Source organism: Rhineura floridana, chromosome 4 (genome assembly GCF_030035675.1).
Source record: "Rhineura floridana isolate rRhiFlo1 chromosome 4, rRhiFlo1.hap2, whole genome shotgun sequence".
Taxonomy (NCBI): Eukaryota; Metazoa; Chordata; class Lepidosauria; order Squamata; family Rhineuridae; genus Rhineura; species Rhineura floridana.
Genome location: NC_084483.1, coordinates 206,564,337 through 206,575,786, shown reverse-complemented (window position 1 = coordinate 206,575,786; position 11,450 = coordinate 206,564,337). Strand labels below are relative to the sequence as shown.

General features: G+C 45.1%; 1 protein-coding gene across 1 annotated transcript; it reads right to left on the bottom strand.

The window, feature by feature from the left end:
• Positions 1-601: 601 nt before the first annotated feature.
• Positions 602-11,410, bottom strand: DNAJC27 (DnaJ heat shock protein family (Hsp40) member C27). Its single transcript, XM_061625840.1, has 7 exons — positions 11,151-11,410; positions 6,872-6,954; positions 6,261-6,330; positions 3,377-3,541; positions 3,038-3,160; positions 1,905-2,065; positions 602-1,081 (listed from the first exon to the last, which is right to left on the bottom strand). The coding sequence occupies exons 1-7, from the start codon at positions 11,226-11,228 to the stop codon at positions 949-951; spliced, it is 813 nt and encodes a 270-aa protein (XP_061481824.1). The 5' UTR covers positions 11,229-11,410; the 3' UTR covers positions 602-948.
• Between the last annotated feature and the right edge of the window lie 40 nt (positions 11,411-11,450).

Genomic DNA, 11,450 nt, shown 5'->3' with positions numbered 1-11,450 from the left:
TTGATGGGGATTGTGTTGCAGGCAAGCAAGGAAGCAAAGAGACCTCCTTCCTGGTCCTGCAGGCCAGGCTCTGATTCAAGGAAGCAATTCAGAAATGCTGCCTCCTATTTACCCTGTTGCCTTAGAGCTCTCAAGCAAAAAAACCCAAAGGGGGTTTCTTGCAATTTCAATCTCCAGTCATGAACTCTAGCAGCAGCCAGTGAGAGTCTGAATCGTGACTTCCCCCGCTGAGGTGCTCCTTGAATCCAACCTGAACATGTAACTCCCTTGTCTGCTGGTCCACCTCCTCCAAGGGCTAACACCTGTCTCCTGTCCCACCTACTGCTCATGGAGACTCGAAGCTCTCCAGTTCCAGCTGCCAGGTTTTCTTCTCCGTGCAGCTGAGGTATAGAAAAACCAGGAGAGCCAAGACAGGGGCCCCAGTGGCCACCACATGCAGCTATGGTGATGGGAAGGTAGGGGCTCACAGCTCACTGAGGAAGAGGGCCCAAAAGACCGTTTGAACAGAAAAGGGATGAGGTGAAGAGGAGCAACATGGGTAAATCAGAGCAGGCTAAACTTAGCACCAAGTCTGGGATAACAGAGACCAGAGAAACACATATTTCTACACAGAAGAAACATCTTTTAGAGTCAACTCAATCCAAGGCCAACTTCCCTGCAGAGGAAAGAAAGAGGCAATACAGCTAGGGAGGCATTCAGATGGATTTGGGAATCCACCACAGATAGGCAACCTGCACTGAACTGGTTGCAACAGTGCAGGAAACAGGTCTGGATGACTGAAGTGCACAACATGAGGGGGAACTGCCTCCAGTGGCTCCCTCCGGGTTTTGCTTCCGCCATCCTTGCTCAAAGGCCACCCTTGATGTCTCTCAGTTGGACTGGAGAAGGGAAGCCCTCTTAGTAGGGCTCTGATCAGCTGCCCTTGGGGGAAGCTGCCTCCTCCCTTCTTTACTTGATGTTTTTAAGCAAGGCAGTCCGCGCATTGACCACAGCTTTGAAGGCGTCCTCGCTGCCGGGAGCCAGGCACTTATCCGGGTGGAGCAGCACCGCCAGCTTCCGATAGGCCTTGTTCACCTCGTCCCTGGAGGGCAAGACAGGCATTCATCAAGAGCGGCCCCCACAACCACAGGCATCAAAATAAGGGAGAAGGACTTGGGGGCTGGGACCCAGGTAAGACTTGGAGCTAGCCTTGCGGAGAAGGCCTGTGTCCTGGCTCCACCCACTGGCCCACAGAACCCAAGATGGAGGGTCCTTCAACCACAAAATCCTGCCTGAGCACTGAAGATACTTGAACAGTGACATTTACAAACCATCATGCTTATAATTCTGAATATGCAGGACATTTTGTTTTTAAAATCAAGATGCAAATGATCTCTGATATTACCCACCATCACCCCAAAGGATGAGTAGATGACACATCCCTTCTACAAACATCCAGCATTCAAAAATCCAGGGAACTTTCATCTTCTCTGCTTCTCCAGCCTTTCACTCAAGAAGAAGAATGGCAATCTTCATTGTTCTAGCTCTCCTTCACAAGATGATAAGAAAGGGACCAAAACCAACTGGCTGGTATGGGGGGGAGAGGGCAGGGGGCTGTTCAAGGATCCTCTAGTAGTAACCAATGTGGGCAGTCGGAGCACCAGAAAGTGGCACAGGTGCTGGCAAAGGGAGGGATCTTATTGTGAAGAAAGGCACTATTATTTGCTAAGCTGCCCACCCAGAAAAAGTAACTTCCACTGATCAGTTTCCATGAATCACCAAGCCATCCTTCTCTGTGCAGCTCCCAAAGTTAGAGCTTCACGCACAGGCTCCTTCCTGTTCTCTGCTAGCCCAGTTTCCCCTTACTGTCTTCTACACCAGCAGGGATTACTTCCTTCCTGTCCAAGGGCTAAGGCCTTCAGTACCTGGTGGCTCCTGGCTTGACCCCCAGCATGTCCCAGCTGTCCTTGCAGCTACGGATTCTTCGGATGGTGTCTGCTTGCTCCTTGGTGAAAGCAACGCTCATGCTGGACATGGGGCGCTTTCCGCCATTGTCACACAAATCGACAATGGCAGAGTAGAAAGTCTGCAGGCACACAGAAGGCACAGTTATACAGTCCATTGCTGGACAGTCCATATTTCATTAATGGAACCAGATCCTTCTGCAACTTCATACTCAGAAACCCAAGAAAGGGAGAACAGCTGTAGATTTCATGGGGCAGATCACAATTCTTAATTCTAAAAGCCAAAAACCTTCAAAGAGAGCAGAGGAATAAGACTCACCACCCTCTCGTTCCCACATCACTGCTGCTCTTTCATCAGCCAGCTTGTTTTATCATTTGAAGATTTCTGAAAAGCTCCCCGGGAGTTTCACAGGCAGCTTCTGACCATTCTCTGGGCTTTTCAGCTCCCCCATCTCAATGGCCAGCTAGTCCTCACCTATAATCAGCCAGACTGCTGCTCCCTCTTTCTTCCACCCCCAAATCCACATCCCCATTTTAAGTCGCTCCATATCAAGCTGCTGACACAGTCAGCAGAGGCAGGGAAGGAGCAAGGCCATTCTCTGGTCCTCCTAGCTCTTACTGATTTGTTTATTTAAATGCACAGGTCTGCTCATTTAAAATTCCTTGAAAACAGATGAAAACAAAATGGAGCTGAAGGAGTAAAATGATTCCCTGCAGTTTAAAAGTGGTCAGGAAAGAAGGCTGGGTAACACAGGACAGAGAAGAAGTATTTAGGAGAAGGAAACTGGGCATGAATAGGGTGAATTCCTAGCAAAAGAAAAATGGGGGAGCAGCTTCAAAACTCACTGGAAAAATAAAAACAGTGGAAAGGGGGAACTGGGCAGACAGAGAGTTTACTGTGAGAAGCCCAACAAATTGTTTTGGGTATGTCACTCGCCTTCAGGGGCAACGCTCCTGGTATAATTCCTTTACAAGCAATATTTATTTCAATTATTGCATTTACTACAATAAGGACAGTTTACAGGGCACAGGCCGTTGGAAGCCAAGGAAAAAGGCCGGAGGAGGGCTTCCACATTTTGCATAGTTGGTTTTACCTGGAACATCTCACCGATTCCCTCTCCAGTCTGAGCAGAAGTCTCAAAATAAAGGAAGCCTCTGCTTTCTGCCCAGAGCCGTCCTTCACTTTCGTCCACAGAACGGTGCTTGGCACAATCAACCTGGAACACAAGTTGGGGGAGGGAGCATGAGCCTGGCTAACAGTTACTGACCTATCCTCCATGACTCTGTCTAGTCTTTTTTAATTCCAGTAATTCACATCAGTGAAGTCTTCAAACCACATGCTGTTCTCTGATTTGGGGGACGGGGGTCTCTGCAAGAGCCCAGGGATACAAGCAAGACTTTCCATACTTTCCCCCCCTCTTGGGAATGGTTACCTTGTTGGCACAAACTACAAAGACAATATTCTCCATGTTTCCATGTGGTCCAAGTTCCTGCTTCATCTCAGTGAGCCATGAGTCAAGGGCATCAAACGACTCCTTCTGCCCAACATCATACACAAGGATGACTCCCTGGGTGTCCTTGTAAAACTCATTGCGCACCTAAGAGAAAACAGAAAGAAACAGCTGGATATTTTGGACTGACAGGATGCTCCAGGAAAGAAAAGTGACCACAAGTACCACAAATCATGAATGGACTGGCTTGGAGTCTACGGGTCAGTTTCCCCATCACATGCATGCCAATGTTCCACTAATCTGATACAATCTACGCAGGCAGACAAGTGCTGCTGCAGGACTGGCCAGCAATGCTGGCATATGAATTGTATCAGGAGAGGCTGCTATGGCCCTGCAAGGTAGCCTCATGGCATATCACTCCTGCTTGAAGAAGTACAATCTGACCCAGGAATAGTATAATCAGGGAGTGAGACAACCCGGGGAATCCTTTTCATCTTTAGAGGCAGGGAGGATAGGGTAACTTCATGCTTGAACATGGGTTGACATGGACTTCATGTTGCATTTGTACAAGATTATAGGAGTCTGCTTGTGGGATGATCAACTGAGTACTCTCCAGTGATCATATGTTATGGGATAGCTGGTGCTGGTGGCGGCAGCACTTGGACCTTAACAAAGCGACCATATGGTCTGTAAGTAAGACCATGCTCAGCTGCTATGCTATGGTTTAGTGTGAGGTAAACAAGCCCCTTGGTCATGCACTCCCCTGTCCTCTGGCAAGACCAGGAGGAAGAGATCAGAAGCATTTGCTTCAATTTTCAGCTAACCATGGTTTGTTGTTATGTTCAAATTGTGACAAACTATAGTTAGTTTTAAGTATACTTTGTCCAAACAAAACAACTTCAGTGGATTATGATCCTGGCTTACCTGAATTAGTTTTTCTGTTGTGACCTATGGCTGAAATAATACTAACTAGTTAAAAGCTGCATTTTGTCCCAGTTCCGATGTAAAAACAAATCACGGATAGTTGAAAATGGAAGCAAAATTCTTCTGATCTCCTCATAACTGTACCAGAGGTAGAGAGGGGACCAGGCTACCACACATTCTGTCTGAACCAGATAGATGTTTGTAACATTTAAACATGCCCTATGTAGATAATGTCGTACAACAAGAACAAAAGCACTTTCTATTCAATATGTGGCTTTGGCTCAAGGTAACAGAGAAAAATTCTACAGCCCGCATAATTTGCACATAGGTTATACTATGGATTAATAACAATTTGCTCCTAAATAGATATTCATATTTGTAAAGCAATCTAAGTTTTTAAAAATCATTAAAAAAATAAAAATTTGCTCCTAGAGGTGTCTTTGAGGAGCCATCAGGTTTCTGTTAACTTGGTGTCCTCTGAGCCTGAGAGCAATAAGAACTAGAACTAGACTAGAAACTAGAAACAAAGCCCTATGGGGAAAGACTGAAAGAACTGGGCACGTTTAGCCTTGAGAAAAGAAGACTGAGGGGAGATATAACACTCTTCAAGTACTTGAAAGGTTGTCACAGAGGAGGGCCAGGATCTCTTCTCGATCGTCCCAGAGTGCAGGACACAGCATAACAGTCTCAAGTTACAGGAAGCCAGATTTCAGCTGAACATCAGGAAACGCTTCCTAACTTTTAGAGTGGTATGACAATAGAACCCATGATCTAGAGAGGTGGTGGGCTCTCCAACCCTGGAGACATTCAAGAAGCCGATGGAAAGGCACCTGTTGGGTATGCTTTAAGATGGATTCCTGCACTGAGCAGGGAGGGTTGGACTCTATGGCCTTATAGGCCCCTTCCAGCTCTACTATTCTATGAATCTGAAAGGCAAGCTCTGCGGGGAAGCACAAGATACTTAAAAGGCTAGCATGAAGTTCCAAGGAGGAAAGGATTTTGCAGCAGCTGGAAACACTTTCCTCTCAGCAGCAGAGGTTTAGTGTTGCAGCCACCAAAACCACTATGCTAACCCTGGAAGCTACAGAAAGGCAGAGAACATACAGTGACCTCTGCCCACAGTCCTCCTTTCCAGACTGGTTGGGTTTAGGGGGTAGTGCAAGATATCCTATTCTGGGCTACAAACCAATACGCACTTACCTGGGAGTAAGTCCCATTGAACCCAATGGAGCTTACTTCTGAGTAGACATGTATTAGATTGCAGTCTGAGTTCTTTAGTAATGCCACTGTTGGATTAACACCCCAGGACATGGGTCCTTACACCCATAGCAGCAAGCTTCATGTGTGCAATAATTCAGGGTATCTATATGCCAAACAGATGACAGCCAGTGGATTGGAGGCATCAGGAGACAGAGGACATTTAGAAGCCCCCAAGTTCAAAACAATGATGCATTAAAATAAGCTTTCATTTTTATTATCAAGAAAGAGTCCATTCCTCATGTTTGCAAACATAAGGTGAAAAGTTTGTGCAAGTGAGAGACTGAATTACTGAAGACCTGGAATTGTGGTAATAAATTTAAGCTCATATTTATTACTTTTCAGCTCTCATGTAGCAACTAACATTTCCCCTTCTTTTTAAAATAACAAGCGTTTCAAAATAAGACTTTCACAGGACATGTCAATCAACTTTAGCTGGACATTTGCTCTGTGCTTCTAAAAAGACAAACCAACTATAACAGTGACCATAAGCTAAAATGCAAATTAGTCAAAGCTCTCCAGCTCATGATAAGATATGAGGTGGGTCTCAGTGACGAGTATGTTTATTTATGTCAAGAAACGTTCTAGCTTCATTTTATGCCATGAAACCATCTAGATTTCCAGGACTAGAAGTATCTGGATCTATATCCTGACCTCATCACAAGAAAGCTGCCATCTTGCTTACCTCATAGAAGAAGGGGTGTCCAGCCATGTCAAAGATGTTCACTTTGATTTCCCGATCCCGAACCTGCACTCTGAAAGAAACAGGAAGAGAGCCAGAAGCACACACACTCCAAGTATTGTTCTCTCGCACACAACAAATTCAACTTTTCTATGACACAAGCATTAGCAAGCATCACTTGCTGAATTTTGGCGTGATCATTTAAGACTCAATAAAAGCTCCAAGGTCAATTTGTGAAGAGAACTAGTACTTGGATAAATGACCAGTGGAGACCCAATAGCAATCAGGTTACATCTCTCACAGAGGATTTAACTAGCTGGTAAGGACTTTATCAGACACTTAAAATCTTCTCCATATGAATGTGCCCCAACTATCCATAGGGACACATTTGTATGCAGAATATGACATGCAAGGGAATGCCCACAGATTGCTCCTGGGAAACTGCAGGTATATTTCCATTAATATCATGGCAACAAAGTGATGAATGGCTGCAGCAAGTTTACAGTCCTCCCCCTCTTTCTCTTTCACACATACGCACACTGTGCCTGAGTTCTTATTTTCAGGAGCTGCTGTGTGTAAGTGTTGTCTCCGGTGCAACAGCACTTGGTACTCACTTGGTTACGCCATAATCAATGCCAATTGTTGCAAGGTACTTGGGCACAAACCTCTTCTCACAGTATCGCTTTATAATGCAACTCTAAAATGCAAAAGAATGGAGAATGTTATCTGGGTGGCTAAGCTGTCTATTCAGCCCACTGTGCTTTCCATTTTGCAAAGTTAAGTGCAAAGCACATCTCCTTTCTGGGGAAAACGTTTTCTGTACGTGCGCTAGTATGACATAAACTTGATTCAATACTAGTTTAAATTTTCAACTCAACACATAAAAAAAAGTTTAAACAACCATACTTCTGCTTGATTAAACCAAGAAGTCTCTAATTCAGCCTTTTCCAACCTTTGGGTCCCCAGATGTTGCTGGATGACAGTTCAGCTTCCTAATTTAATTATGGCTTGTGGCAAAAGGGAAGAGCAAAGTGGCTGCAACCACATCCTGGCTTGTAAGCCACGGTATGATTGACTTGGAATGTAAGTTTTGTACTTTAAAATACCTACAATTTACACCTTCCCCCCAAAATTAGATGGTAAGTTCCCAAGTTATTGCTTAAACCCACAGTGCAATCAGTGTATATAGTACTATACACATTACAGTTTAAAAGGCAAAACAAAAAACAGGTTCCTGCCCCCAAGCTTACATGGAACTATAGTGAAATTATAATTATCAACAAAAATCACAGGACAAAAACTTCCCAAACTTGTCAAATGTCAGTGTTTTAGAAATAAAATGGACAATCGATGATATTTCTATTGTTTATGGGTGAAACCCAACCCTGTTTATCTGCCAGTAGAACAGATATTGGCAACAACGATTCCCCCTCCCCTACGGCACTTTCCCAAAATCAGCTCAAGAGGATTGGATCACCCTCCAGAGCATTTTGAAAAGGGGGGGGAGAATGCAACATTCCACTGCGCAAGTGGAAGTCTGCTCACACAATGCTGAATGTCAGCCTCTGAATTAATCCTTTCTACAGGCTTGTATAATTGATTTTTACACCCAAAGCTTTCCTAGAGTGGTCCATTCCACTAGACATGTTTTTTAAGACCTGTGAATCTGTGGTGCTACTGCAAGCTTTGTTTTAGGCTTGTTTTCTTCTGCTGCTGGTTTTACGTGGTATTAGATGTTATGGTTTTATTTTTGTATAAGCAGTTTTTAATTTTTACTCAAGCCACCCAGAAAACGCTAGATACCGAGAGGCATATAAATACTGTAAATAAATAATTCTAATTTTCCACTGTTTTTCTCTATTTTCCCGACCACCCTCTGACTGATTTTTTTTGTTAATCAAGGTTACATCATTAATGAAAGTCTGAATTCCTTTATGTTGATATATTATAAAATGTTTTCATTTGCCATAGTGCAGACCCGCCAACTATTTTGGACTAGTGGGAACATTCTGAATTTTTGAGAGAGTGCTGAGGTTGCCTGTTACAATATGGCAGCCACGAAGGGGGGGGGGGGGAGAGATGGCAAAGCACAAAATTAGAGAGAGTGCAGTTACTGCTGCTACTCTCACCCACCCACCCCTGACAACCTCGTGTTTACCATAGCAAATCATCTGTGTACTGCCGATTCTGACTGTGGAGATTCAGCTGTTAAAGGCACAAGAACTGTTTTTCCCCCAATGCCAACCCTAAAACAAAGCCTAAGCTGCTGTCCTGTACCCACTTACCTGGAAGTAAGCCCCATTAAACACAAAAAGACTTACTTACCATTGTACTGCAAGTTAACTATACAGTGAATTCTTAATGAGAACCTGGACATCAACTCCTGCACAGCAGAAGACATGCCTAAGGCTCTCTGCAAAGTTTTCACATTTTGCATTTGCCATATGGGGAGGGGATTCTTTAACATCCAGCCATACCTACTGTGTAGTAATATTTGCAGAAAATAACTTCTGATTTCAGGCAAACCCACCAGATTAAAGATGCATCTTGGCTGTTAGGGAAAAAGGAAGGGCAAGCTATGGCACTTCCAAAGACTACTAGAAAATAAGACAGAGGAAAAGTGCACTAAACAGAAACTCTTTACAACCCCAGGGATTCCTATTGCCTAGGCTCTAAACAACTAATTTATTAGTCACAGCTCTGACTTCACTCATTGGCTAAAAATGCTGACAGGTGGGGCAAGCCAGCCTGGCTCATTTCACAGAAATTGCTTAGAACAGCACCTGCACATTTTGCTTCGTAACTTTCTTTCTAGGAGGACTAGACCATTCAGCAATGTGAAAGGGGAAAGGAGAGCACTCTAGGAGAACAAGTGTGTCCTTATTTTCATCTGTGAAATGCTAGAGCATGTCGGCCCCACCCGTGTACTGAGATCATCATTATCAGAGACCCTGGTCTGGGTTTCGTTGCAGTGAAAAGTTAGGCTGATAGCAACAAGCGACACGAGCATTTCTGTAGTGGGAACAAAACTTTCATATCCTCCCCAGAGAAGTACACATAAGTCCCTCCTTCCTTTCTTTCAGATGGTTAAGTGTGTGCCCAGGGCACTTAAGCCAACTCCAAATGCCAGAGCAAGGGGTGTAGCTCTGTGGTAGAGAATCTGCTTTGTATGCAGAAGGTCCCTGATTCAATCTCCAGCACCTCCAGGTAGGAGAGTTGCTGCCAGTCAGTGTAGACACTATTGAGCTAGGTGCACCAATGGTCTGATTAGGTGTAAGCCCCTGTCCCTATGTCCCTATGCCAGCAGTCTCTGGTATTAGCTTTGATGATCAAGAAACTTCTTTCTTATGGAAGCAGGATAGTATAGTGGATAAGGTGTCAGACTAGGACTAGAGAGACCCTGTCAACTACTCAGCCATGCAGCTCACTAGGTGACCTTGGACCAGGCAGATAAAATGGGGAGAGGGGAGAGAAAGCCATATCTACCATTCTTGAACTCCTTGGAGGAAGGGTGGAATAAAATTATTCTTAAAAAATAATGATGGAATTGTATCCAAGAGGGGTTCAACAGTTAAGGATTTAAGGGGTCAGTTAAGACCATACTGTCCCAGCAAGCTTTTGTGGGGGGTGAGGAACGAAGGTTATCCCAGATTTGTCACTTTTCATTGGAACCTGCTGCTCCTATGGATTTGTAATTGTTATATTTGTACTGCTGTTATTTTGACTGTATTTCATTGATTTAACTTTATGCTTTTAAGGGCTGTTAGCTGCCCTGAGGCTTTTTAAGCACCCTGAATGATTGAGCAAAATTATTAAGTCAGCCTTGTAAACAAACCCACAAAAACTACTAGCCCACTGGGGGGCTGCCAGAAGCGGGTGGAGAGCTGAATTTCCATGGGGCATGGAGGAGGGGACTTGCCTCTTCTGGCACCCACCTGATTTCTGAACTGGGCACACAGAAAGGGCAGAATTCTCCATCTCTCCTCTACCAGCCCATTTGATCACCCGCAGGCAAGTCCTTCTTGCCTATGGCTGCCAGGCAAATGCTTGAAGACAAGGCTGGATTAAAGCAATTTTCTTTTAAGTAGCCAATGAGGTGTAGTGGTTACAGTGTTGGACTACAACCTGGGAGACCAGGGTTTGAATCGCCACAGAGCCATGAAGCTCACTGGGTGACCTTGGGCCAGTCATTGCCTCTCAGCCTCATGAAAACCCTATTCATAGGGTCGCCATAAGTCAGAATTGACTTGAAGGTAGTACGTTTACTTTCTTTAAATGATAAACAACTTTAGGAAGTTGTTTGCCACTTTATATTTATGTATTACTAATGCATTGCAGCTTTAGCTGGTATTTCATATTTATATAGCCCTATGATTCAGAAAGAATTTTGTTAGCTGCCTGGGATACTCTTCAGTGAAAAGGTAATAACTGTATTTTAAATGCAATAATGAAAGATAATGATGTGTCCTGGTTGGATAACAGGAAGTGTCCTGGGTGGGAATCAAGGCAGGAAACGGGACCACCACATGCCCCCCTTCATCTAACCTACCTCACATGGTTGTTGTGAGGCTAAGACGGAAGGTAGGGGCAATGAGAAGAACCATGTATCATGCCTTAATTAAGTTCTTCGAGGGAAAGTCAGGATATAGTCGTAACAAATAAATAACATTTAGATCCTCCACTACAACCCTCCTCCTCGTCCTCCTCCCCCTCCCAGAAGCCTTTGCGCTTGGCCACAAAATTGGTGCCCATCGCCCCCATCTGCACTAACCCTCAACAGTCATAAACTGCCAGACGAGGCGGGAGCGTCTGATTGGTTATCCGGTTTGTCATTTCCCTGCCATCGAGCCAATAAGGTGCCTCTCTCGCTGCCCCGCCTCCACTCCTCCTTACCTTGCCCACCTCCGCGTTGCCCATGGAGATTACTTTGATCCTCAACGACTTGCGCGTTTCTTTTCGCTTCGCCTCCATCTCGTCTGCGGCAGCGGCCCTTTTCCTTCACCGAGACTAGATAGCGGCTCAAGGAGCCCTCGCAGGGCCTCCGCCGCCTCCGTACGGAATCCCAGCCCGCGTGCCTGCCTCCGCGGTCCCGCCCGCCATAGCTCGCTTGACGACGACCAAGGCTAAGGCCCCAGGCGACACTTCGCGAGTCTTCCTGATCTCGCGAGAAGTGACAAAGAGCGCTTCTCCGCC